Source organism: Chanos chanos, chromosome 10, assembly GCF_902362185.1.
Source record: "Chanos chanos chromosome 10, fChaCha1.1, whole genome shotgun sequence".
In the NCBI taxonomy this organism is placed as follows: Eukaryota; Metazoa; Chordata; class Actinopteri; order Gonorynchiformes; family Chanidae; genus Chanos; species Chanos chanos.
Window position 1 is genome coordinate 40,127,119 of NC_044504.1, and position 27,501 is coordinate 40,154,619.

Sequence of the window (27,501 nt, forward strand, 5' to 3'; positions counted from 1 at the left end):
CAAAAGTGGGCAAGGTTATTGCAAATGTAATTAATTGCAGCAGTGGTCACATCTTCCAGATGCGTCACATTTAATACTCCGTAATGACATCACTTTGAATTTTTTTTATTAAACTAGATTTGGTACTACTGATGACGTTACTTATTGTGTTCTGTAAAAGACCGACCCAATGAGTCTTTACTGTGTGTGACTGCTTTCAAAGTCATGTTTTGTGCTCTTGGTCACCAACATGACACAGCACTCTCCAAGACACTGCAGTTTACTATATTTACAGAGCATGTGTTAGACATCATCAGTTTTTGGAACAGTGTAACTATGCAGATAAAGTCCACAGTGAAACATCTCTACACTAAATACCATCTGTAAGTTCCTCTCAAACTTCATCAACTAATAATAGACAAAAATTATTTTGTTTCATCATTGAAAATGTCACTTTATAGCTTAAATTAGAAAATCATCAGATGAAATCACATTTAAAGTACTATTTTATAGGATGAACATGACAGGATTTACAATCAAAAGCCTCATATTTGCACTGGGATGTGTAGCATGGAAAACTACAGCCCTGTGTGGTCAAAGGACAGGCTTTCTGCACGACAGCCTCACTCAGCTGCACGTCGCCAGAGTCTCAGGAGATAAAGAGCTGCTTGCTGACCATGGCTGAGATAAGCTGGAACCATCCTCCATTCTTCAAATTAGGATCATCATAAACTCATAAAGCCACAGTGTATGAGCAGAGAGGCTGTCATGCCTCTGTAATTCCCCATCACGTAACAGCACTTGTTTCCACATTAGTAATCGATGACTTTTTTGACTTTTCTGAAGGAACGGGACTTTGATTCACTCTCACTCCACTGTGAGTTGCATCAGCAAGGAGTCAGAATTATAATGTTAAAAATAATAATTCCATGTTGGGGGGGGGGGGGGGGGGGGGGGGGCACTGTGCATAGATGTACCACTGCACAGTTTGTAAGTATGCATTGCCACCATGTGGACAAGTGTATCAATTGTTTTACTATGCTGTTCTTCTCATTGAGAATCTTTATCAGCTGAAAAGTTTCAAGTTTCAAGTTTCAAGTTTCAGGTTCCAAGTTTATTTAGAGCCCAGTATCACTGTTTACAGTCTCAAAGGGCTTTACAGGCCACAACAATCAAAATCCAAACAGGACGGCACCCCCTGACTTAACACTGAAGTTCCAAGTGGATATATGATCTTACACTGATGTCATCCCATTCTAACACTTTTTTAAAGTTTGATGACTGCAATGTTAAGTATAAATTCTACTATATATTTTAACATCAAGCAACCATGAGTTCCATTTAATCCAAAATGCAAGCACAGACAAAACAAGTCCAATGGAAATTTGACAGTTTAAGTCTGGCACTTCAGTGACCCGGACAACTCGTGTTTCTGATTTAGATTAGGAAAACCAGATGAGATGCTGTCAGTTATGAGAAAGAACTCCCTCTGTAACATCATGTTTTAGGTAGTCCTGTGAATATCCCTGATTACATCTAACATATTCTACTGAGAACGCAGCATTCATACGCATTGCAGTGCTGTGTTTTGTTTGAATGTCGTGTGTACGGGTGCTATTCTGTTACAGTATGATGCTAACATAAAACAGTATTATGTGCAGGAGTGGGAAAATTGAAGTACTCTTGCTAAAAAAAGTACTCTAAGTAGAGTTAAACTATCCCTCCTGAAAAATACCTAAGAGTAAAATAGTCACTCATTTACAATTTACAAAAATGGTTGTCAGTTTAACTCTACTTAGAGTTCTTTTTTTTTTCTTTCTTTTTTTTAGCAAGAGTACTTCACTTTTACTGTTCTCACCCCCGGTTATGGGCATTTGGAACAATCTTATACTATGGATTGGGAGTTTTGTGCTGCCTTATGACAATAAGTTCATCCTGTCTCTGCACGCAGCAAGACATAAGACAGTTCACTCAGTGGAGATACAGAAACCTGTCAGGACACTGCTAGACTGATGTGAACAACTACATATCCTTCGCTGCAGTACATGATTTGAGATAATCAGTGTGTGTGTGTGTGTGTGTGTGTGTGAGAGAGAGAGAGAGAGACAGAATATTTAATTGTTTATAGATTTGCCTAAACATTTGTTTAACCCACACAGTGGTTATTCTCAACAATTCATTTGTTTGTTTGTCCGATTGTTTGTTTACTCTTTTCAAATATCCCACGTGTGCATACGTATAGAAGGCAACCATAAAGATGATAGAACTTTTAATAGAAGTCGATTCCGGGGATACACTTAATTTAACTCTTCTGCGCGTAGAGAAAACGACACTGTTGTAAACAAACGAAAAAGAATTTAGTGTCAAAGAATGAACCGATCAGATTCAAATAGTCTTATACTGTACTGTAACTAATATGAACATTCGGTAATGCTGCCGACGGAGATGAAGCACAAACATTTTGACATTATCAGGAAGGTTTTTCTTTTCTTTCTTTCTTTCCTTCTTTTTTTGTAACTGCATTTGGGACAACAACGCCCCCCAGTGGACTTGTTTGACTGTCATGTGGTGATGCCAGTAGTTATCATTATTTCTTAAGAAAGACAACTAACTGTCATTCGAATAATAAGCGAGTAACTTAATTCACTTTAATGCTTCTATCTGTTTTAGTCCTGTGCAGGGTGGGTGCTCATGTCTGCTCCTGACTTTGAGGCGTCTCGTGGGCGGGGCCAGGAGCCCATAACACATCACATTCTTAACTTAATTTTCAGGACAGGCAATTCGAAAACAATATTTCGTCTAACAAGGAGGCGTAGTAATTAAATGTCTACAAGAACGTCAACCTCATCTTTATGTCGCGTAGCTCTCCGTTAAGGGAGGAGTGCCTTGCAGGTGTAGCAAGAGGCGGACAATGAAGTTTGATACGTTTATAGCTTCTGTGAGGCCGTTCGGACCCGTTGTGGTCGGTTTCACAGTGGGACTTACCTTTAGTTTGTTGAGTGTGAGATGGGTGACAACGCCGTTTGATTATGCTGCTGCTGAAGATGCTGCTTCGTCTCAGGAGGGGAGAGAGAAAGTTGTTGGAAGCCCTGCTTTTATGTCGACTGGTGCGAATGGGAATAGTGATGATTTTCGACCACGAATAGTAGCATACGAACCAGCTGTGAAGAACAAGACCAAAGAACCTTTCAGGTATAAAGTTTATATGTTAAATATTTAAAGTATTTGACTGATTTCCAGGTAAACTCAGGAATTTTTGAAGCGGTAAGACTCTAATGATCGCGCCTCTCAAAACAGTGTCCTGTCAGCGGTGTTAAAACCTGGAGTGGACTACTAACGCAGATCACAGATGTTCAAATGTAAATTTTTCCCGAAAAATAAAAAATAAAAATATGGCAATAAACCTGAAATACAGTGGAAAATGAAAAATCATAAAAGTTTATTGCAGTTTTGTAAAGAAGGCGACGACTTCAGTACTTTGAAACGGGCTAATGACCTGTCGGCTATTTACCGAGTAACCGAGTTCTACTACTGTAGGCTAAAACCTTTTCCGTACTATGAGTTACATGGAGCCAAATAAAAGTAACCGTAAGTGGCCAGATGTGTTAACCTGAAATCATGTAGGAGCCTTTGTATGATTGAAGAGGAGAGACAAAAGCGCTCAAAAATGAAATAATCTAACCTTTCAGCACGCGAACGACCCCATGTCAAATTCTCCCAGAGAGAAAAAAGTTGATCCTTTCACAAAATGTGACCCTTAAAACAGAGCGCAGTTATTTTGTGGGTTAACTACTTAACGGCAAGTTAGACAAATCAAATGTCATTTCTTATCCAGAATGCTTTGTGTAGTTAGAGTTTCCTTTACTGGTGGGTTATGTTATTAAGGTAACACAAGTATAGAGGGAAAACTAAATCAGGAGATCAAACTGTCAGACTGGTAAACGTGAATAACAGACCTAATTTAAGTCAGTCCCTCTAATAATGCTGTCAAATTGAACTGGCTTTTGTTTTTTACCACTTAAATCTGTTCGTCATTCCGTTGTTAGCTTTGATTCTTAGCTTTCAAGTAATGATTTTTAAACATTAACTATATTTTGTCTACCTGAGTTTTCTCTATACATGCACATTGACAGATTGAGGGGAAACAGTGTGACTATTCTTGTCCAATCCCTGTACGCCTATCCAGAGTGCAAACTATACAATGACATTTAGGGGGTGGGGCTTTGATTTTATGCTCTGACCAAAAATAGGAGATGAAAAAATGGGCCATGGGCCAAACTCAATTGATTTTGATTTTGACTTGGAATTTGTCTGATTTGTGTGACCCAGAAGTTACTGTCTCCTTAGCTTGATTCAGTTTTGCTAGCCTTATCAGTCATGAGCTGTGTTTGAAATGTCCACTTGTCCACTCACTCACTATATAGTGTTTGCTACATAGAACACTCACTAGGGGATAAGGGCAGACAGCTGATACATTTTGTACACTATTTGAATGTTATGCTGCTACACAATTATGCACCGGAGATTCGTAATTATTATCTCTGTTGCATAAACAAACGGCACCACTTGTGAAGCCATGAATGCCAATGTTGCTGTTTTTGGATAAGTATGTTGATAAGTTGTATTTGATAAGTTGTAATTGATATATCTCTTCACAACAATGAAATAAAACTTTACAACACAGATCTGTGTACACATAACTTTATTTCCGGCATACTTTAGCTGTACTGTATCCACCTACACAAGCATGATGCGGACTGCAGCTCTACTGCCATGCTATTATATACCAATCCTCAATATATTCATTTTGAATTTATGTTACTTATGCCAAGCAATCAAATACATTAAAGTAACGGTAGCCCTGCCATTGTTGTTATAGCTCACCTCAAGTATTTCATAAGTGAGCTACTTAACATAACATATTTCCTACAGTTTAGGCTGAGCAACTAAAGTTTCTCAAATATGGTTCCGGTTGGCGTTTTAATAATAACTTTTGAAATTCTGCTGCTTAGGCAGGATCGATCGCCGTAGGTTGATTGGCTAACAGGACAGTAACTTGCGGGTCACACAAATCGAGCAAATTAAATAGGGTCCGTGTACATTTTGGTTGTTCTATTTTCCTTTCAGAAACAGAAATGCGAAAATGAAAAACAAATGGTGTTTTGGGTGGCATGGTGGTGCCGCGGGTAGCACTGTTGCCTCACAGTAAGAAGGCCCTGGGTTTGATTCCTTTCTGTGTGGAGTTTGCATGTTCTCCCCATGTCTGCATGGGCTTCCCCGCCTTTCGCCCAATAATGCTGGGATAGAGGGTCCGTGTAATTTTGCGTTCATTCATTATTCTACTTTTGGAAGTGGCTGGACTTTCACACGCCTCATCTCACAGTCGCTTAAACCACTTGCAGTTTTGTGAGTTTCCTACCATGGAGTATTATACCCTCTTTAAAGACCACAAAAGGCTGTCCATGAGAGATGATGATATGACGCTGGACAATATTTGAAGAATTTTCCTGGTAATTTTAGAAATAAGATTTTCTAATATTGATAATCCTGGACTCTTTTTGCCCATCCTAAGGAATCCATAAGAAGATAAATAGAAATGAGAAAGGGGTAAACATTTATTTTTAAAAACCCAAATTATTAAAAACAGATCTTCTTTTCATTTACCTATTGACTACAGAATTTTGAAAAGTCATATACCACTTGTTTTTGGTTTTCCATTTCACTTCCAAAAATAGAATAATGAATGAATGCAGGAGTACACGGATCTACACGGTTTCCCCTGGCCATTTTTTCATTTCCTATTTTTGACTTGAGCATAAAATCGAAAGTACAAAAAACAAACCGTTATTTGTATTTTGGTACCAGATTCATAAATGAATAATGAAATAACAAATAATTTATTTTCATCTTCTGATTTTGGATTCTCAATTGAATATCAAAGAATGAATGATGCACGGATTCTGTTCCTGAAATGTATATGTAGTGGTAAAAACAGGTTAAGTTTTGTTCCTTTGTTTCCTGTGTTCCATGAAACTTTCCCCACTTCTATCCACTTCATCGGAAAACGGGTGCATTTGTCTGACGCGTGTTATAGTCAAAATAAAGATACGTTATTGTTGTTCCTTTGTTTAATTTATTTGAAAAATATAGTGAACATAAAACTGCGAAAATAAACGTAAAGTCCGATCAAAAGTTTCACTGATTCCATTAGGGTTTCAAAGACCGTTTCCGCTCACGTCTTCCGCCCGGCCCGCGTCAACGCACCATCTTAAATAGACTTTATTCCCGCTCCTGTAGTGGGAACAACTAATGAAATAATAAATATAAACTCAACAATAACAATAAACAATAAAAGCAAGATAAACTCCAATACAGTTTCAGCTTAAATGTAGAATACAATAAATAAATGTCATAATATTAATGGCTCCTACAGTGTAGGTAATTTCATTAATTTACTGCTTAGCAAAGTAGGGTGTCCCTGATCAAAATGCTTAACCAGCACTGTTAGTTTAATGGCCCTTTTTTGTCCCTTCCAGAGCCAAATACATCAGCACAGAGCTTGGGATCCGGGAACGTCTCTTTGTTGGGGTCCTGACCTCAAAAAACACCATTAACACCTTGGGTGTGGCTGTCAACCACACTATCAGACAGCACCTAGACAGTGTGGTCTTCTTCACTGGCATGCACAATCATAAACTCCCTCATGGTTTTCCTGTGGTAAACCATGGCTATGAACACCTGACCCAAGCCATGTTTCAGACTGTTAAGCATATTCTACGACACTACATTAATGAATATGACTGGTTCTACTTCACTCAGGATGATACCTACATGCAGGCTGACCGTATTAAGGGTCTTGTAAGCCACCTGAGCGTAAACCAAATGTTATACATGGGCAAGCCTGTGGAGTTTGTTGATAAGCAGATCCAAGCAAGGTACTGCCATGGGGGCTTTGGATACCTTATGTCTCGTAGCCTGTTGCTCCATCTGAAGCTGTTCTTAGGAAACTGTGAGAATAGCTTTCTACATGCCAGACCTGATGAGTGGCTTGGCAGATGTGTGGTGGACTACACTAACACCAGCTGTGTGAGTGAGTATGAGGTGAGATCATTGCATTCATTTACTTATGTCCTTTGAACCACTTGTCACTGACATGCTTTTGTATTCAGTGTTTTAATTCAGATGACTATGTCTGTCAGACATTTAAAGATTACTCAGACACATACTCCAAAGTGATAAAATGGTTTTTGCATATGCAAATAGCTCATGTACAAGCAAGGGAATACAAAATATGTCATATACCTTCTGTGATATTAATGTTTGGAGCAGTTATTTAACCTTATGTCAAACACAGAAAGCTGTATAAGCAGAAAAATTACATCTGGTTCAGATGAAAGACCAATTTCCCTTTCTGCTATCTCTGTTAGTGAGAAGAAACAGTACAACTGAGTACAATTCAGTCCACTAACACTCAGTCAGCAACTCAGTCTGCAAGTGCAACCAGCAACCATGAGTACTCTGATTTGCCCTTCGTGAAAACCAACTCTCATCGCTTGCTACACGTCATATATTAAGTTCTGCCCTTATACAAACAAAACAAAACTCTTTCAGAGACATTGTGGGTCTTTAATGTCATTTGGAACTTTTCTACCACTCAGGGTTTATTCCTCAATCAGATCAGTATTCAGAAGTAAAATCCCTTTGATCCTCAGAAAGCAAAGCGCACCACAATGTCCAGTATTAAAGGGCCCAGGCTGAGCCCTGTTTGAACAGAGAGCAGAATCAGAGCTGTCCCTGAAATGACCTATAGTGACAGTGTTCCTCATTCAGTATTATGTCTGATTCTGACCGACCCATTCCCCATGATGGCCTCTCATACTGTCTGTGGCCGCCTCCAACACCTCTGCCTAAAGACACAGTACTTGGCCTAGACAGCTGATGTGAAACATGGCAGATACATTGTCAGTAATCAAAGTGAAGACTCCCCTAGTTTCACATCTTTCTGTCAGAGATAAACCATTCTTGGTAAGCATGGTAATAAAATAGAAACAATGGGGTTGCATTTTAAAAGATTTAATGAATTTTCACACCTGAATTTTTGTGATGTTCCTCCTTTGTTTGCATAGCCCCCTGTCTCTCTAGCGATGAAGGATTTCAGCTGGAAACCAGTTTTGATATAACAGTGAGAGGGACTGTAATGTGCTTAGAATTAATAGATCCTGTGCAGTCATCTACATACATAGGAAAAAATATACAAATATAAAAACACAAAGAATTAAAATCTAAAATGCAAAATATGCAATTATCTGTATGTTCCTCTCTGTCCTCAGCTGCTATGCTGTGTATGACCATAAAATTCCTCTCTCTTTAATGCGGCTCATGTACTGTAACCATTTTTTGAACCTCAATTTCATATTATACTTTTGAACATTGTATATTTTACATCTGTAATCACAATCTCTAAACAGATTCTAAAATGTATGGTTGAGTTTATGCTGAGAAATATTGTTGACTCAATGTGGTTTAGCACAGAGTTAGAAAACTCCTAATCTTAACAGATTTAAGTGGACATACAACAGAGGAGATGAAAGAGGAGATGACAGTTGCTCTTAGAAGTGGTGACAAAAGAATTCAGTTTCAATGACTGTTTTGTGGAATGACTATTGACAATGCCTATTTTGTTCTGAAATGAACAGGACTTTCTTCCCCAAATGGCATTGTTTTATCAACATTTTGCTTTATGCTAAAAAAGAAACCTTTTTTGACCGTTTGACCTTTCGACTGACCTGAGAATCTATGAAAAATGACTGTTGGAAATTGAATCTCACTTCTGGAGACTGTACCATATGTCATCCTTTGTTCTGAGTGATCTGAGGCCATAGAGTTAATTTGTTCTTGAAACAGGTGATAAGACCTCCATTAACTGAAGTTTTCCACAGATCCGTCAGAGGATCATTGTATGTCTTGACATCATCCTGATGTGTTGGTCTTCCGGGAAGGGACAGTCAATGAATCAGACAAGACACGATGACCTCTCTTTCATTTCATCCTGTTATTAATCCCTTACTGTCTTGCCCTCTCTTGCCCTCTTACGATTTTATTTTCAGCCACATCTTTAGTTTGGACAATGCTCTTATCCTGTCATATAGGGTCTAGAGTATCATCATTATGAGAGTGGGGAATCTGTGGACTACTCTAAAGAGGCTGAGCAGTTTGAATATGTCCTCACTGTACATCCAGTGTCCGATCCTGAGCACATGTACAGACTTCACAAGCTCTTCACCCACATAGAACTCCAGAAAACATATAAGGAGATTGAGAAGCTGCAGGTAAGCCTGATCTGTCCCTGTTCCACCTTTGAAACAAACCAAGATCAGTTTTGATGTTCGAACACTCCAGTCCACTCTGTGTTAGTGGGTTTACACTCTGAGTTTAAGCACAGCTAGGTATAGAGCTCTACTGAGATCTTACATCTTTTCACAGGCAGAAATAAAGAATTTGAGTGAAGTGGCTTATGAAGGCAAACGTAGCATGGTGTGGCCAATTGGGATAAATCCTTCCTTTAGACCAGAAAACCACAGGGCAGTCTTGTGGTGGGACTACTTTACAGAGGACCTGATTTACAACTGCCCTGATGGTTCTCCTAGATGTGAACTGCACGGTATCGACAGGATGGATGTGGAGGATGTCATTGGGGTGGCAGTGGAAGAGATGAACAGAAAATACAAGCCCATCATTCACCTGAACAAGCAGCAGCTCGTCAATGGCTACAGGCGCTTCGACCCCTGTAGAGGGATGGAGTATATCCTGGACCTGCAGCTAGAAGTGATCAATCAGAAAGGCCGTAACCTCTCAGTCGTCAAGCGCGTTCACTTGTTACGACCTCTGAGTCGTGTTGAGATGATAGCCACGCTCTTAGTCAGAGAGACCGTCACAGTCCATATCATATTACCCATCACTTCTCAACACACAGACCATATTAGTAGCTTTTTGGATGCTTATGCCAAGAATGCCATTGAGAAGAGTGAGAATGCCATACTAACTGTCCTCTTCATTTACGATCACTTTGAAGCTCAGGAAGTCAATCAGCACGACATCTTTTCTGCTGTTAAAAATCAGATTAAATCTTATGAGCGCAAATTCCTTGATCTCAAAATCCCCTGGATCAGTGTTGAGACAGAGGGTCCATCTCAAATCAGATACATGGATGTTATCTCCAAGCAGCACCCAGTTGACACATTGTTTTTTATTACCACTGTGCAAACCAACATCAGTTCAGAGTTCCTCAGTCGCTGTCGCATGAACACTGTTAGGAACCGGCAAGTGTTCTTCCCCATTCCCCTCCAGGACTGGAATCAGGACATTGCCTGCCATAAGCAAGCTGTGCCAAAAATGGCACACCTGAATAAAGATACTGACATGTTTAATTCCAGCTCATGGAACGAGGCATGTGTATATAACTCTGACTATGTAGCAGCTCGAGCACTTTTAGCCTCAGATGTTCAAGAAAAGGAAGACCTTTTAGAGAACTTTGTCATCTCCGACATGTTCGTCAGGTATTCTAGACTGCATGTGTTCCGCGCGGTGGAGCCATCACTCCATCAGAAGTGCAGTAAACAGGTTTGTGACCCACACTCCAGGGAGGAGATGTATAGCAAGTGCATAAAGGCATCACTCCTAGCCCTGTTCTCAGCTAGCTATGTTTGTGTTTAAATAAGAATAAACAATGAGCAATTGATTCAAAATGATTGAAAGTTCCAGAAGCATTTTTCTTTCTTTTCTTTTTTTTGACACTACAAAGAAAGCTCCCCCTTTTGACTAGGGTTAGGGTTAGGTTAGGGTTAGGGTCAGGGTTAGGGTTAGGTTAGGTTAGGGTTAGGGTTAGGGTTTGGTTAGGGTTAGGGTTAGGGTTAGGGTTGGGGTTAGGTTAGGGTTAGGGTTAGGGTTAGGTTAGGGTTAGGTTAGGGTTAGGGTTAGTGGCCTGTATTTTTCAATGCACTTTTCTCTTTGCAAGTATTGCCATAGATGGATGTCACAGAGAAAACTTATACAGTGCATAATGCAATTTTCCTCCTGACACAAGCAGTGTGAGTGTGTATTCTCACAGTTTTATACTCATGTACCATCATGCTAATGTACAGTTTCAATTTCAGTGTGAATATATTATTTTAAATATTTATGTTCTTACTCTGCATCATTCACAACACACCTGATTTATTAAGTAATGTGTTTGCATTGAAATTTCATACAAACTAAAATATCTTCTGTTTAGACAGGACTGGGCAGCATCTGTTACTGACGTCCAGCAGAGGAACTGAAAGTGATTTTAACCCTGCCTTTGTTGTTAGAGCCACTATTTCTACAAAACCCCTTTCATCCAAGAGACTCGCTGTGAGACTTCAGAAAACATGGTACCAGTCATGTGGAAAAATACTGTAAAATTCATGTGAGTTAAAGAGGACAACTTTAATTCTCTCACAAGAGAATGAATTGTCTCATGGTATGTGTGAAATAAATGTGATTGCTAGTTTGCATAATCTCAGGTATTTCTCATAAAAATGCATGAAATTATATTATATTTACATACTGCTTACAAAATGTCCTGTATGAGGTAATACTGTATGTGACATGTACTTGACAGCCATATGAAATGGGCTATAATCATGCTGCATGTACATTCTATTGTGAGGATATATCAACAAGGCAATTTACATTTACATTGCATTTATTCATTTAGAAGACACTTTTATACTAAGCAACCCTCAAAACAGTCATAAAAAGAACCAAGCATGTAGCCATAAAGGAGCTGTCTGTTGCATAAGTGCCACTGCTAGGTTCAGTATGAGACCAGATCCAAATGGCAGAATGTCGAAAGAAAATAAGAGAGTAACATAAAAAGTCAGTGCACACAGGTCAGTACAAGCACCATCACAGACTTATGGTGATAGTGAGGAAGTGTATTCAGGGCGGTGGTTAATGGTGGAGAATAGAAAGGTGGGTTAGTTCGGGGTGGAGAATAGAAAGGTGGGTTAGTTAGGGGTGGAGAATTGAAAGGTGGGTTAGTTAGGAGTGGAGAATAGAAAGGTGGGTTAGTTAGGGGTGGAGAATAGAAAGGTGGGTTAGTTAGGGGTGGAGAATAGAAAGGTGGGTTAGTTCGGGGTGGAGAATTGAAAGGTGGGTTAGTTAGGGGTGGAGAATAGAAAGGTGGGTTAGTTAGGGGTGGAGAATAGAAAGGTGGGTTAGTTAGGGGTGGAGAATTGAAAGGTGGGTTAGTTAGGGGTGGAGAATTGAAAGGTGGGTTAGTTAGGGGTGGAGAATAGAAAGGTGGGTTAGTTCGGGGTGGAGAATAGAAAGGTGGGTTAGTTAGGGGTGGAGAATAGAAAGGTGGGTTAGTTAGGGGTGGAGAATAGAAAGGTGGGTTAGTTAGGGGTGGAGAATAGAAAGGTGGGTTAGTTAGGGGTGGAGAATAGAAAGGTGGGTTAGTTAGGGGTGGAGAATAGAAAGGTGGGTTAGTTCGGGGTGGAGAATTGAAAGGTGGGTTAGTTAGGAGTGGAGAATAGAAAGGTGGGTTAGTTAGGGGTGGAGAATTGAAAGGTGGGTTAGTTAGGGGTGGAGAATTGAAAGGTGGGTTAGTTAGGGGTGGAGAATTGAAAGGTGGGTTAGTTAGGGGTGGAGAATTGAAAGGTGGGTTAGTTAGGAGTGGAGAATAGAAAGGTGGGTTAGTTAGGGGTGGAGAATAGAAAGGTGGGTTAGTTCGGGGTGGAGAATTGAAAGGTGGGTTAGTTCGGGGTGGAGAATAGAAAGGTGGGTTAGTTAGGGGTGGAGAATAGAAAGGTGGGTTAGTTAGGGGTGGAGAATTGAAAGGTGGGTTAGTTAGGGGTGGAGAATTGAAAGGTGGGTTAGTTAGGGGTGGAGAATAGAAAGGTGGGTTAGTTAGGGGTGGAGAATAGAAAGGTGGGTTAGTTCGGGGTGGAGAATAGAAAGGTGGGTTAGTTAGTGGCTTATGGAGGTATGGGTTTCATGAAACTTGGTACATATAACATTTTTACATATGGCACATTTCTTCATGGGCAGATACTGATAGATTGTTTATAAAAAAACCATTTTAGTTAGATTATATGTGACATAAATTAGTTAGATTATATGTGACATAAATTAGTGAGATTATATGTAACTAATAACATGTCACTCTTACTTTTCATCATGTCGGACTTGATCCAAAGGGATTTGATGAAAACAGGTGCTCTCTCTTAATTTTGCACTAACAGTGATGTGAAAATTTGTCACTGAGAAAAATGGTAATGTGCTCTTCCTGTCTGTATTTAATCTTTTTAATCTTTTCTGTCTCTCTTGCATAGAAGTTTGTTGAAGTTATTGTAAAAAAAACCCAAATATATACTCTATGCAAATCCATTCACTCACAAAATAAAGGCAGTATAATCCAAGTGTATATGAAGGCAAGTGTCACAGCCTGCACCTCCATTTTGTTTTGTTCTGTCTTTGTGCTCCTGCTCTGTCTGTCTCCGCCCCTCACCTGTTCCTGTTTTGTCCCGATTATTAACCTTGTTAATTTGAACCAATCCTGTTTTGCCCTGTTTAGTTTCCCTCTGTATTTAGGCCCTTGTGTTTCCTTGTCCTTTGTCTATCGTTGTTTGTGTATTTTGCGCACTGTCATGCTGCACCTTTTTGTTATCGGCTTTTGTTATCAGTTTGCACTTCTATTTTGGTCTTCATCTTAAGTAAAGCCTTCTGTTTGTCACCGTCAACCATCATGTCTTGCACTTGGGTCCTGCACCACACCACCAGCGTGACAGAACGATAGACCACTCCAAGGACCCAGCAGACACTTCTGTCTCCCAGGCAGAGACGGCTCCAGCTCCTGACCTGGGTGCAGCGGGGCTCCCTCTCTCGGTAGGTTCTCCGGCCCCTAACCCGGGGGGGGGCTCCCAGCCCTAGACCCAGGCACCACATGGACTGTGGTGCTGGGCCCAACCATCTCTAGGGCTGTGTCCGCTCCTGGGTCCCCTGTCTCTGCCACCCTGAATCCTCCTCTTCAAGCAGTGTCTCCGAAGGCTCCATGGAGGGGTGCGCTGCCCAGCGCGAGGAGTGCGCTGCCCGGCGCACCATGGAGGGTGCGCTGCCCAGCGCGAGGAATGCGCTGCCCGGCGCACCATGGAGCGTGCGCTGCCCAGCGCGAGGAATGCGCTGCCCGGCGCACCATGGAGCGTGCGCTGCCCAGCGCGAGGAATGCGCTGCCCGGCGCACCATGGAGCGTGCGCTGCCCAGCGCGAGGAATGCGCTGCCCGGCGCACCATGGAGCGTGCGCTGCCCAGCGCGAGGAATGCGCTGCCCGGCGCACCATGGAGGGTGCGCTGCCCAGCGCGAGGAATGCGCTGCCCGGCGCACCATGGAGGGTGCGCTGTCCTGCCCTGTTCCCGAGGCCGCTTTCCCGGTCCAGGTCAGCTCCCGTGCTGACGCCCTGTCCAGGTCAGCTCCCGTGCTGACGCCCTGTCCTGGTCAGCTCCCGTGCTGACGCCCTGTCCTGGTCCCGGGGCCCTTTCCCCGACCCAGCTCAGCCCTCTAGCCGACGTCGAGGCTGTTTGAAGAGTCTGCTCCGTTCCTATTCCTCTGCCGGTTTGGAAAGTCTGTTCCAGCCAACCCCTCACCTGCTCGGCCGCAGAGGGGGGGCCCGTCTGCTGCAGCACCTTCGGTCATCCCTCTGTGCGCCCCCCCCACCCACCCGGTCTGTTCTGGACTTTTGTTTTTTTGTTTTGGGTCGTCTGGGAGCCGCCCCTTAAGGGGGGGGCTCTGTCACAGCCTGCACCTCCATTTTGTTTTGTTCTGTCTTTGTGCTCCTGCTCTGTCTGTCTGTCTCCGCCCCTCACCTGTTCCTGTTTTGTCCCGATTATTAACCTTGTTAATTTGAACCAATCCTGTTTTGCCCTGTTTAGTTTCCCTCTGTATTTAGGCCCTTGTGTTTCCTTGTCCTTTTGTCTATCGTTGTTTGTGTATTTTGTGCACTGTCATGCTGCACCTTTTTGTTATCGGCTTTTGTTATCAGTTTGCACTTCTATTTTGGTCTTCATTTTAAGTAAAGCCTTCGGTGACGTCAACCATCATGTCTTGCACTTGGGTCCTGCACCACACCACCAGCGTGACAGCAAGCCACACATTGAGTTCTTCAAATGATCTGTACGCGGTATTGGACATTCTTTTATAGGTTAACTGTGTTTTATGCATCCTGCATTTCTTACTCAGTCTTTGTTTATAATAATGCAGTTTATTTGAAGTTTGAATACGGTTAGAGAATTAAATCTTGTACAGTAAATCTTGTGGGGGAAAAAAAGAGATTACATAAAACTGTCTGTTAGTAGCTCCTACTACTCAGAATGACTTCTAAAGCATGGATTTCTACAAAATATTTGGGTTTTTTTGTCCTTATTGAGCAGCAAGTGTAAGAGAGACTTCTTACATTGTAAGGAGCTCCATTAATACATCACTTAGCTTCTCTACAGGCATTTTTCTGTAAAGTGTGATCAGTTTTTCATACCTCCCATCTGTTTCTGTGACTGTCAGTTGCTGTCCATTAGTAGTAGTCAGTTGTTCTGTGTGTAGTTTAAAGGTTTCTGTGTATGTCTGTAGCAAATGTGCCTTAGTTCCATCCAAAATTCATTTTATTCAACAACAGGTTAATTCTGTAATGTGTAATCTATCTTAATAAACATTGACATTCATGTTTCTGTACATTATAAATCATTTCCTAGTTCATTGAGCCTGGTGATCCAAGAGCTTTGTTACCTTTGAAATTGAAGAGTATTATTGTACTTGCTACAATTTAAGGCTATTATTTAATATGTCCAGGCAAATGAAGAGTCATTCTGGGTCATTTCTAGGTTCAGCAATCAGATCAGTTTGAGCTGTAGATAAAGTTGTTCAGAGTAACTGCATGTTAACTGACTCACCAGTCAGGTTATGATCACAGCTAATTGTTAGCATTTTGCTTCATGTTTACTGTGAACCATTTACTGTGACAGTCTATCCCACAGGCATGACACTAACCCTCATATGAAGCCCTGGTCCTTAGCCTTATTTACACATAGACACATTGACGCACTCAGTGGTCGCTTTATTGGGTACACCTGTATAATACCAGATAAAACCCCTTTTGCCTGTAGAGTAGCCTGAATTTTTCACTGCATAGAAATAGTCCTGTTGAGCTGATTTTTCAGCCACACATTCAAGATGTAAACCTCCTGTTCCATTTCATCCCCAAAATGCTCTGTTTGAGATCTGGGCACTGTGCAGGCCACGGGAGTGAAGTGAAGCCATTGTCATGTGAAAGTGGAAGCTGCTTGAGGTGTATGCTTTCTGATATGATGCACAATCCTGCTGGAAGTATCCTTTTGAAAAGTGGTAGCCAGTAGCCATAAAGGGAAATACATGGTGTACTACACAACTTAGATACACTGTCGTATTCAAATGTTATTAAGGGGTCAAATGTTATTGAGGGTAAATGGTAGTAAGGCATTTAATGTTATTATGGGTAAATGGTATTAAGGGGTTTAATGTGGACCAAGAAAACATTCCTCACACCAGTGCACCACCTCCAGCAGCCCAGACTAACATGTCCTTCAGCACACAGCTGTTCTGAAGGCTGTTACCAAAGTATTTGTGGCCTTTCTTTCCTCTTGAACAAGTCTGACCATTCTTGTCTGACCTGTCCCATTAATGAGGTGTTTTAGTCCAGAGAACTGGCATTGAATGTTTTTCATGGGAACCAGCAGGTGTTCCCATTACAGTGGCCCTGGAGTGTACATGTACACAAGCTTATGAATAAATGGGTATATATAACAACATCCAAATTTGAAAATTAAAATACAAGACCATGACATGGGTTATGACTGTACAAGGCTTACTCCACATTCTCCAGGGATGGACAGAGTTGGTTTTTATCCTAAAGGCAGCCTGCTGCCAGATCTCAAACTGTCCAGTAGGTGACAGTAATGGTGTGTATTTCTCCAGCCGTATCAAAACCACCATAAAGGACCTTGACAAACTTGTATATTGTGTTTGATCTTTATAAAAATATGTTCAGTTGCTTTCTGAAACATGCTAAACCGCTCTTGTTTTTTTTCTCCACTAGTGTTGCACTTAGATCTAATGGGAAATGTCACAGGATTAAGGTGTGTTCTGAGGTGTGCAATGAAACTGCTGAATGGATGACCAATTTGAAAGTCCCATATTAAGCATAAGGGGGCATACATATAGCTTTTGAGAAATCACCATATACATTCTCAGCACTTGGGGATGAATAACATGTAGTTATATGCTCCTTTTTATGTCTTGACCTTTGTCTCTCAGTGGTTATGAAGCCTTTCCTATACTTTCCTATATAACTTCATTCAGTCTACCTAAATTAGAAGAATATTGCTAAATTATTTAAAATGTGAGTCGATCTTTTAATGAGGACACATTAAAACATCTTCATCTCTTTCTCTTGTTTCACACTGGCAAAGCAGCACTACTTGTGGGAAAAAATAAATAAATAAATAAATAAATAAATACACCCCAAGTTGATTCTTCTTGATTGTACTGACTTAATGTGATTATTAGTGAATGTTTTTGCCTCTGTAGCTCTATGGGATCCTTCAGATTAAAGGATCCCTGAAGCTTTGTTCTGTTCATAAATATGGCACTGACAGTGAAGCCTTTAATCAGTTCATCCCACTCAGTGACAATAGGGCAAATCAGCCATAGTCAAGATCTCTGTGGCTGTCTTCATAACAGAGCTGAGCTGGCATTGTAGTGTTCATGATTGAGGGTTCACGTTAGTCCTTCACTGTCACATAACAGAGAGATTCTAAACATTTCATTTGAAAACGTATTGTCAGTGCACACTTTTTCATGTCAGTCATCTCTGCTTCCTTTAGCTTGTCAACTACTGCAAAGAGTGTTGGATAAAGTGTCAATTTGCTAGTGAGTAGAGGATAATGACCCAGTTCATTCCAAAGGGAGACGAGCCTTCACCCAGATGAAAGGTGTAGGTAAAAGTCTGGGATACATTTTCCCAGATGAAAGGTGTAGGTAAAAGTCTGGGATACATTTTCCCAGACGAAAGGTGTAGGTAAAAGTCTGGGATACATTTTCCCAGATGAAAGGTGTAGGTAAAAGTCTGGGATACATTTTCCCAGATGTAAGGTGTAGGTAAAAGTCTGGGATACATTTTCCCAGATGAAAGGTGTAGGTAAAAGTCTGGGATACATTTTTTTGTCAGAGGAGCTCAGCAGAGCACGAGGACAGTGGGGGGTCTGAGCATGGTCACTACATACATAACTATGTCGGGAACTTGCACCAAGATTAATGTTCTATTTAAACTCATTCATGATGCTCCGTGGCTGATGTTTCACAGTTAATTTATGATGTACCACAGCTAGCGTTTCACTCATTGATGGCTAGTTATTTAATATTTAGAGACATTTCCACTCACCTGAAGGAGCAGATCTGTATAGTTCTCGGGCATAGAATGTTTGGTGAACTGGGATGTTTGGATGCTGTCGCCCCCCCACTCTAACATGTTCAGCCAGGTTTGGCTGCCTTGTGTCCCAGAGTGCCCTCATGTCCATATTACCTTCTAGCTCTCCCTTTTAACTCTGATGTAATAGCTAGTCTTGCTGGAGTCCCTGCCTGCACTCGGCACACGATGTATATTTTCCCTTAACCATTATGTGGAAATGAACATATCTAACAATGTCTCTTTCTCTCTCTCTCTCTCACTCTCTCTCTCTCTCTCTGTCGAGCCACACATGCTACTCCTGAGATACCAGTGATCCTGACTCCTCCTGCCCTCTGGACCGATCCATCCTGGTGTTATCATCTTTCATCCCCCTGTCAGCCTCCTGTCAGCATCGCCATCCCCTTTGTTCATGCTCTGAATTTACTTACAATTGTAACTGCCCACTGGGCCTGCACCTATTGCACACCTGTCTGGCCAAGGAGGGGTCTCCTCTCTCTGTGGTCCTTCTCAAGATTTCTCCCATTTTCCCATTTCCCTTTTGGGTTTTTGGGGAGTTTTTTCTTGCCCGCCATGAGGATTAAGTCAGGGGGTGCCGTCCTGTTTTGATTTGACTGTTGTGGCCTGTAAAGCCCTTTGAGACTGTAAACAGTGATATTGGGCTCTAAATAAACTTGAAACTTGAAACTTGAAACTTTTTTAGTAGCGGTGTACAAAAATGTCATTATCTGTCTCTGTATCTGTATTTGGATAGTAAACCAGAAGCGAGCGTGGTTTATACCGGATGCCACGTTAAATGGAAAAAAAAAAAAAAAAGTAAATGTTTGTGATCACACAAACGTTGTGAACAGTAAGCAGTGAACTTGTCCTCTGCATTTAACACACACTCACTAGACACAGGAGCAGTGGGGAGCATCAGGGTGAAGAGCCTTGCTCACTGGCACACAGTGGTGGATGTTGGTCCTGGGAACCGAACCGGCGACCCTCCGGTCATGAGTCCGGTTCTCTAATCTTTCGGCAGCTGTCCGTCCGAAAACGTCGTTTTTTCTCACTTAATATTCATTGACAATGCAATTTTGGTGCCTTCCAAGCATCAAATTGATTTAATATTGGCATATAATTAATTATGAAATATATTTCCACATCGTCACACTGTACTTTTCATCTCTCCCTCTCTCTCTTTTAGTTTTTATTTTTAACGAAACTAAGTTTTATGAACTGTCTGAACCCCACCATCCCTTTAACTGGGGGACAGTGAACAATCAGAAACTGTTTTATAAATCGAAAGATTCTGTTTTGCATTGGAAATAGAAACTATTTACAGTCAAAATATATAGAAAAATATCCTTCAGTTGAAGAGAATAATCTTAAATTTCAATGACAGCTTTCGCGATTCTTGATGAATTAACGTTACTGCAGTTCGCTATGTGACTTAGTATTTTTTTAACAGTAATTTGCGCTGACTCGATGGGGGCGACTACAGAATATAGCGATCACTTTTCAATAATGTGCAGTAAATGAAACGACTTTCGACTGTTTTTTTTAAATGGAGAGAATGAACACATACTACAGGTTCTAAATTTCATTTTGAGGTTGTGGGGGTAATCCAGCTGCCACACCAGGGTTTTGTCTCGCTAGCTCCTGACTCGGTGGGAGCGACTGACTGAACATAGCGATAACTTTTTAGGGTGCCCATACAGCTGTTCAGACTTGGATTTGGAATGACGGAATAGCATACGCAGACCCCAGAAGTGTAGCAGATTTGGTCAGGGATGTACAAGACACATACGTTACATTACAGGCATTTAATTTATCAATCTAAATTTTAATATTTTACTGTTGTACTTACAGTTGTTACATTTATAAAATGTGTTCTAACAGGAAACATAATCACAATAACAGACTGCGATACAGATTGGATTCAGCATTTCCCGTTCATCTAGTGAACATCCGTTGGGTTTCTGTGCAATACCATCATACCTATGTCCTCTGATTAATATTCATTTTGATATCTGTCCATCTGGTAATGCCACATGCTTCCGTTTCCATAGTATCTCACCTCACATCCATCTCTCAGTGTTAAACATGGAATATTCATAAAATGGAAATAACTATGTTTTACAAGAAATTACATTACATTGATAGTTCAGAATGTGTACATATTGTATAAAGCTGCCAAATTCTGCAAAGGCCCTAAGATGTAAAGTAAATGTTAAATGTATTATGGTTTTGAAGAACACAATATAAATGTAATTTTATTTTTTTCAAGAGACAACATTCCTCTTAGACAGATGTAAACTACTGGAGATGTAGCCTGCAAACATTTAATTCCAAAGCCCACTATAAATGCATGAGTACAGCCATGAGTGCACAAGGATAACTAATAATATGTGCCGAATCAAATCTTGATGATTTGCCTCAGTGCAGTTACCTGCCACACTCCACTAAGACACTTCTTCCCTTTTCACAGGGCTGCTGTTATTTATGACAGGGAAGAGTGTTATTATGCATAACCAGCACAGGATGTCATCAAGGCTGTGATTGGAAACCTTTAGAAATGTCATTGTGGTACATTTTTATGAATAATAAAAAACCATGCATTTCTCATGATTACTTTAACCTAGATCTATACCTACATCATATTGGATATGAAACACCAGCACTTCTTAGCTCAGAGAGAATGTATAAGTAATTTATTAATCCTTAACATAATTAGATATAACACATGGAAGCATCCTATACTATGATCCTTTAGATTGAAAATGTGACCACTATGTGTTATAAATGAATAAATGTGCAAAATCTGACCAGCTGACATGTTAAGACCATCCTCAGGACACTGTCAAAGTGGTACTGGGCTAGTGCAGGTCTCTTTGTTCAGTCATGAGAGCTGAATGTTGTTGGATAACCTTTGACATACTGCAAAGTAAAGGTAACACTCTTCGATAGTTTTAAGACCCCGCCCCACCCCCCCACCTTGCCACCTCATTCTTAATTCTTTTGATTTAGTACCTCATGGTTCTCATCCAGCTTTTTCATTGGCTGAATCCTCTTTCACTCAAGGGATATCAGTGATCCTGCAAAGCCCTATGAAATTGAATTCAAGTCTGTGAATAAGAGGCTACATTTGAACAAGTACAGATTAAAAGAAAACCTGAGTTTGAAAATTGTCAAGGTAATCACACTCACATAAGCCCACTTTCTGTTGCTATCAAAACTCCTGTGAAATTCCAGCAAATTTTATGCTTTTGGAAATAAAATGATTTATCAGGTTCAGCTGACCTTTATAATAATAATCTGTAAAGATGATGTTGTTTTCTCCCCAGTGAGCTGGTGAACACTCATGATGCTGTAATGATGTGACAGGATTCTGTCACAGTGTGGTGAGTCATTATCTGTCATTGTTTTATGACCTTGCACATTGGAACAGCGGTCTGAAACAAACCCTGTCATATTCAGATATCTGGCCACAAGTTGTGGTTTGGCAACTCTCTGTTTTTGTGTATTTTAATGGTAGCATCAGCATGTTTACCCAAACCAGTGTTACAGAGTCTAGGTCAGCAACAGAGAGGCGGTAAAATGACGGGTACCACAGAGGAAATCAAACATCTTTAGCTATGCTGCACTTATTATCTAAGAAAGTCCTTTGTCTGAAAAAATCTTGTAAATGTGTCTTGCTGGTTTGTTTGGCATGTGTAGAGTTTTGGGGTTTGTTTTTTGACAGGAGATGACTCACATGAGGACAATGGTAAAACTGCTATACACAGCAACAGCTACCTATTTGAGCTGTCAAATGTAAATCTACAAATAAATAACTACAAAATCAGTGGTATTTTTTCATTTCGCATTACAGCAATCACAACCAATTTCATCTGTTACTTTGAATCCAAAGTGGATGGTTACACAGCGCCTGTCTCAACCCTCCTGTGCTATACCCCTCCAGTGATGGCGTAGTCGATTACAGAAAAAGATTTAGTGTTCTGGTCACGTTTGTTTCATTCTCCAAGACCTAAAATTTGATAGTACATCCTTCAGATAACACAATTTCCAGTTATTTAATAGTCCTCTGTTTTTATGACAAAAACTAAAAAGATGAAAGTCTTGGCAATTTCTGAAATAATACAAAGTAATACTACAGGATAGCAGTGTTGAGTAGAAATTTGTCATGTCATGCAGTCCCTGTTTGGTTACTATATATGTGGCGATGTGCCAAAAGGATGAGAATAGACATTGTTTGGGGATCAGGGAGATAACTTCCTATGAGTGGAGATGTAAAGAGGTGGCTTCAAGCTGAACCAGAGCATGGAGCTCCACTTGTACCTGCTTACAAAAACTCTGTGTGCAGCACAGGTCTGGTGTTGGACTTTGGCTTTAGCTTTCACTGATGACAGCAAGAAAGGTCAATGCTGAGATCCAAGGGTCTACCACTGAGCCTTAATCCAGCGCAGAGAGAGGACATCTTTTGTTGTCATCTCAGTGGAGCCCAGAGGGGACTTCTAGCAGGCAAAGTCCTCAAACACGCCATGGCGGGTATGGCGATGAAGATGATGATGATGGTGGAGGTGGTTTGGAAGGATGGTGTTGGCATAGGCTCCCTCAGGGTGACCCCTGTTTAATTCAGTGGGATCCTGAAACACACAGATAGGAGCAATTTCCAGGGAAAAACATTCTCAGCATGCTGTTAAAACACCACTGATTAAAGTTGCTCAAGTGGTTATGGCAAAAAGAAAATGCATTCTTTGTTGACATAATTAAGTCTAAATATTTAAATGAGACATCCTGCAATGCAAATGTGAAGACACATCAGTTAACCATTCTCCCCTTTGAGTCTGCAACTGCTAAGATCAGCTCTGAGAAGAAAAACATTTTGAATCAATTAACTAATTAGGATACTACTAGCAATAGCAATAACATTTAATAAGGATTAAATAATTGTTGAAAATAAATGAGTTAGAAATCTAATCAATGACCTCTCCTAATGGATTCTGTGCTTGTTGAGTAACAAAATGAAAAACACTCTGGCCACGGTGTAAACCCTGTTATTGCCAAGAAGAGTTGATTCTGTTAACAGCGCTTGTGACAATGGTCTAAATCGAAGGCAAACAAATGAAACTGACTGCTGCAACTTTTTTCCCTTAACTCACTCTCTTTCCCTTAACTCACTCTCTTTCCCTTAACTCACTCTCTCTCTCTTAACTCACTCTCTTTCCCTTAACTTACTCTCTTTCCCTTAGCTCACTCTCTTTCCCTTAGCTCACTCTCTTTCTGCGCTGGGAAATGATCTGCATGGTACGCTAAGATTCACAGCAGCCCATTAACCTTGGCTCTCATCTCCTCCAGGCCCACTGTGGCCACTGTGCTGGCCTTCTTCTCCTGCTGCTGCTTCCGCCCCTCCTTCTGTGGCCTCAATAGACACTGCAACTTGTGCTTGATCACCTGGGTTCAGAGAAAGGATGCACACATCAGCACATTTACAGTGACTGTCTGAGCCCAAGCCTCATCTCTTCACTATGGCAGTTTACACCATTTGCTCACATCATCAGAACTCTGATGACACAAACATCTGTCACAGTTCAGTTGAGGCAGTTTGGAATAAGCTGAGGAGGAGTGAATTCACTGCATTCAACAAAAACATACCTCATAAACATAATCAAGAATCTCTAAAACTGTAAGAATACTGGCTCCTATGAACAAGCCCATCTGTCCTCCAATATCACCTGAACAGAAACACAGTCACAAAATAACTGTTATTGCAATAGATTTAGCTTCAATGTTATCAAACAAACAAATAAGCAGTGTGCACCAAACAACACCCACTTACACAACAAAGACCCACCTAATAATCCTGCAACATCATATGCTTTCTTTTGTTCTATTGTTTCATAGTTAAGTGCCTCAAAAAATATATCCAGAACAAGAAAGTTGTCTCTAGAAACAAAAACAGAAAATATTGTACATGGTTAGAGTAGGGAAAATATGGAAGATAATTTTGCAAAAATTAATTGTAGTTTTGTATCGAATCGATGGACTGAGAATTTGGACTTTGCTCCTGAGCTCTACCACAGAAATAGCCCTGTGTCCCCATGAGAGCCACTTGGGACTGTCCAGGTTCTCCCAGAGACCGACAGCTACCTGATGTACTCCTCAGTCCTGTTGTATTTCCGGGACAGATAGCGGGCAGAGCCCCTACTGGGGATCTTCACCATAGACAACTCCTTGCCATAGCGGGTCAGGTTACAGGGCGTGTCACATGGACACACATCTCCTGAACTGTTCTGTAAGTTGGCTGCAAAGGAGAGAATAGCAGAGTGTGTGTATGGGTGAACACAGGTGTGTGTGTGTGTGTGTGTGTGTGTCCTCATATGTATCTGCATCGGTCTGTGTGCTCCAGAGCGGAGCAGTGATTGAGTGGATAGTCTGTATATGCTAAAGCCCAGAGGAGCTCTGTATAAATGAGAGAAGAAGAGCAGGTGTTCTTCATGGCACCTGGACAGCCCAGCTACGGTCCTCACAGCAGTGACACATAACACGGCTTCCTTCACAGAATCATCCACATTTTATCATCATGGATTGAGTCCGGTTATTGTATGGTTTATCAGATAAAGAAAACACGGGAATTCAGAGTGTCCCTGAGGTCATTCGCATGGTGAATTCAAAAAGATTCATCTCAGGGAGACCTAAGGACAAGCTTCCTTCAAATTCCTTTTATCTATAACAAAATTCAGCCTATTCGAACTTGTAAAGAATATTCTATTTTTTCTCATCTGTTGGGATGAATTCAAAGTGTTCAGTTACGTTGTATAACTGTTATGATAATATATTATCTAAGCAGAAGTCATTCACAGACTATTCAGATAAAAGGTAAAAAAAAAAAAAAAATCACCCTTCCCATGAGAACATATACACACATAAATTTTCCTATTCAATACTTTTTCAGTGTATACTCTGAATTTCCTCAGATATTTTTAATGGAACGTATTATAGACTTTATTATAGGCCATTTGTGTAAAGTTCAATATATCCATATTTAGTTCAGCCATCTAGTGGATGGGTTCAGAAAAGCTTTGTATGACAGGGTTAATTAAATTTCTGTTTGTTCTGATGCAGTTCTCACTGTTATGTATTAAAGTTCAATTTGCAAATGTTCCAAAATGCAAGGAACAAGGCACCTTCAGTGAGGGGTCAGTTGTATTGCCTTTGTAGAGTTACATTCTGTTTACATTGCATGTTGGTGAATGAGATGACGTCAGTGTGCGGTGGATGCTTAGAAGTACAGGGCAAGTAAGCGACTGGTAAGATCCTTCTCCTGCCTCACCATGGCAACTCCCAGAACAGAAAAATTGACAGTAGAACAGTACTGCATCTCAAAATCCTCTTCAATTAGACCACAGCATGCATCTTATACAAGGATTTTCCAGCTGCCTATTTAATTATTCTCAATAGCTCATTTCCATGGTCCATTACTGAAATGGGAAATGTCTTACCGAGTGCTTGGTCAACACATTTGATTTCACCAGGGGGGCAGATAGTGACATTTCCTAAGAAACAAAGCACAAAATGAATCAATCAAAAACAAAATGATATGTGTTAATGACTGTCAGTGTGGATTTGTAAAAAAAGAACTTGCACTGACAAAAGAGTGACAGCTTATCGCTCATCTTCACATGATTGAATACACTTTATGACTGCAGGAGATGAGATCAATTTGCCAGTGTCTTGGCCTTGTCTGGATGTCTGGTCTTGATTACACACAGACAGAAAAAGAAAAGAAAAGAAAACAGTACTACAGACTCACCCCAAAATAATATTTAGTAAGTCTTTAACAACCTATCAAAGATTCACCAGTGTTCTGACAAATGCATTGCCCAGTAATAGCAGAAATTCATCAGCGTTAATCAGTGGAAATATGGATGACCCTGAAGACTGCATGTTCTTAGAATTAATATTTTGGGAACAGTCCCCTTTGGAAAGATTTATTTGAGTTTACATTGGTAAAGATTTATTTGAGTTTACATTAGGAAAGGTTTATTTGAGTTTACATTAGGAAAGACTTATCTGAGTTTACATTAGGAACGGTTTATCTGAGTTTACATTAGGAAAGGTTTATTTGAGTTTACATTAGGAAAGATTTATCTGAGTTTACATTAGGAACGGTTTATTTGAGTTTACATTAAGAAAGGTTTATTTTAGGGCATTGCAGTGCTGAAGCAGAGGAGCAGAGCTTTCCTTAGACCTGAGTCTGTGTTAAAGTGTGTGTGGAGAGTTTATGTTAAAGTGTGTGTGGAGATTTGAGTTTGTGTTAAAGTGTGTGTGGAGATTTGAGTTTGTGTTAAAGTGTGTGTGGAGAGTTTGTGTTAAAGTGTGTGTGGAGAGTCTGTGTTAAAGTGTGTGTGGAGAGTTTGTATTAAAGTGTGTGTGGAGAGTCTGTGTTAAAGTGTGTGTGGAGACTTGAGTCTGTGTTAAAGTGTGTGTGGAGACTAAGTGTGATAAGGACTCAGGCATTGTTTATCAGCTATGTGGGATGAGGCAGAAAAACATTTCTCTGTGCTCTATTGTCTGAGAAAGTAACTGCATTTGTTATCATATTGTTTATGTATTTCTGCAGTGTGATAAATGAAAAAAAAAGAAGAACACAACACTTTATAAATGCGGAGATTGTGTACCAGGCATGTGCACCATCCTGCAGTTACATTTCTTCAGTACTTCCTTGGCCTCACACTGCAGGCGACAGGCACTGATGCTGTAAGTATCATAGCCAGGGATCATCTGCTCACCGGTGGAGCGGCAGTTTCCCCATGGTTGAGGGAGATAGGTCAGCTAAAGAGAAAGAGAGACTGATCAGGAGCCTGTGTACAAGCTCTTGGTCTATGGGTGAATAAAGAAACAAACAAGCAAAACAAAGAAACTGAATCCAGGAAATTCCAACTTATTGAACTTGTTGGCAAGATTTATTTTAAATGGAATTTCTCTGCCCACTGGTAGAATCAACTCATGCAGCACACTGACTTAAA

At 40.6% G+C, this 27,501-nt stretch overlaps 2 protein-coding genes across 4 annotated transcripts in view; one reads left to right on the forward strand and one right to left on the reverse strand.

The window, feature by feature from the left end:
• The first annotated feature begins 2,751 nt into the window (after positions 1-2,751).
• chpfa (chondroitin polymerizing factor a) lies at positions 2,752-13,477 on the forward strand. Of its 3 annotated transcripts, XR_004025621.1 has the most exons (6): positions 2,752-3,171; positions 6,516-7,080; positions 9,129-9,308; positions 9,463-10,599; positions 11,256-11,973; positions 12,064-13,477. XR_004025621.1 is itself a non-coding variant. In XM_030785981.1 (5 exons), the coding sequence occupies exons 1-5, from the start codon at positions 2,891-2,893 to the stop codon at positions 11,276-11,278; spliced, it is 2,190 nt and encodes a 729-aa protein (XP_030641841.1). In that variant the 5' UTR covers positions 2,752-2,890; the 3' UTR covers positions 11,279-13,477. The 3 variants fall into 3 exon arrangements, 2 of the variants coding, with proteins under 2 accessions (XP_030641841.1, XP_030641840.1); XM_030785981.1 differs by having other exon boundaries at positions 11,252-13,477; XM_030785980.1 differs by having other exon boundaries at positions 11,256-13,477.
• Positions 13,478-22,986: 9,509 nt separating this feature from the next.
• asic4a (acid-sensing (proton-gated) ion channel family member 4a) overlaps positions 22,987-27,501 on the reverse strand; it is a 64,056-nt gene continuing 59,541 nt past the window's right edge. Inside the window, exons 4-10 of the mRNA XM_030786562.1 lie at positions 27,154-27,307; positions 25,975-26,028; positions 24,623-24,776; positions 24,327-24,418; positions 24,128-24,207; positions 23,810-23,926; positions 22,987-23,118 (exon numbers count right to left, since the gene is read on the reverse strand). Of these exons, the coding sequence (XP_030642422.1) occupies positions 22,987-23,118; positions 23,810-23,926; positions 24,128-24,207; positions 24,327-24,418; positions 24,623-24,776; positions 25,975-26,028; positions 27,154-27,307 (783 nt within the window). The remainder of the gene's footprint in view (positions 23,119-23,809; positions 23,927-24,127; positions 24,208-24,326; positions 24,419-24,622; positions 24,777-25,974; positions 26,029-27,153; positions 27,308-27,501) is intronic.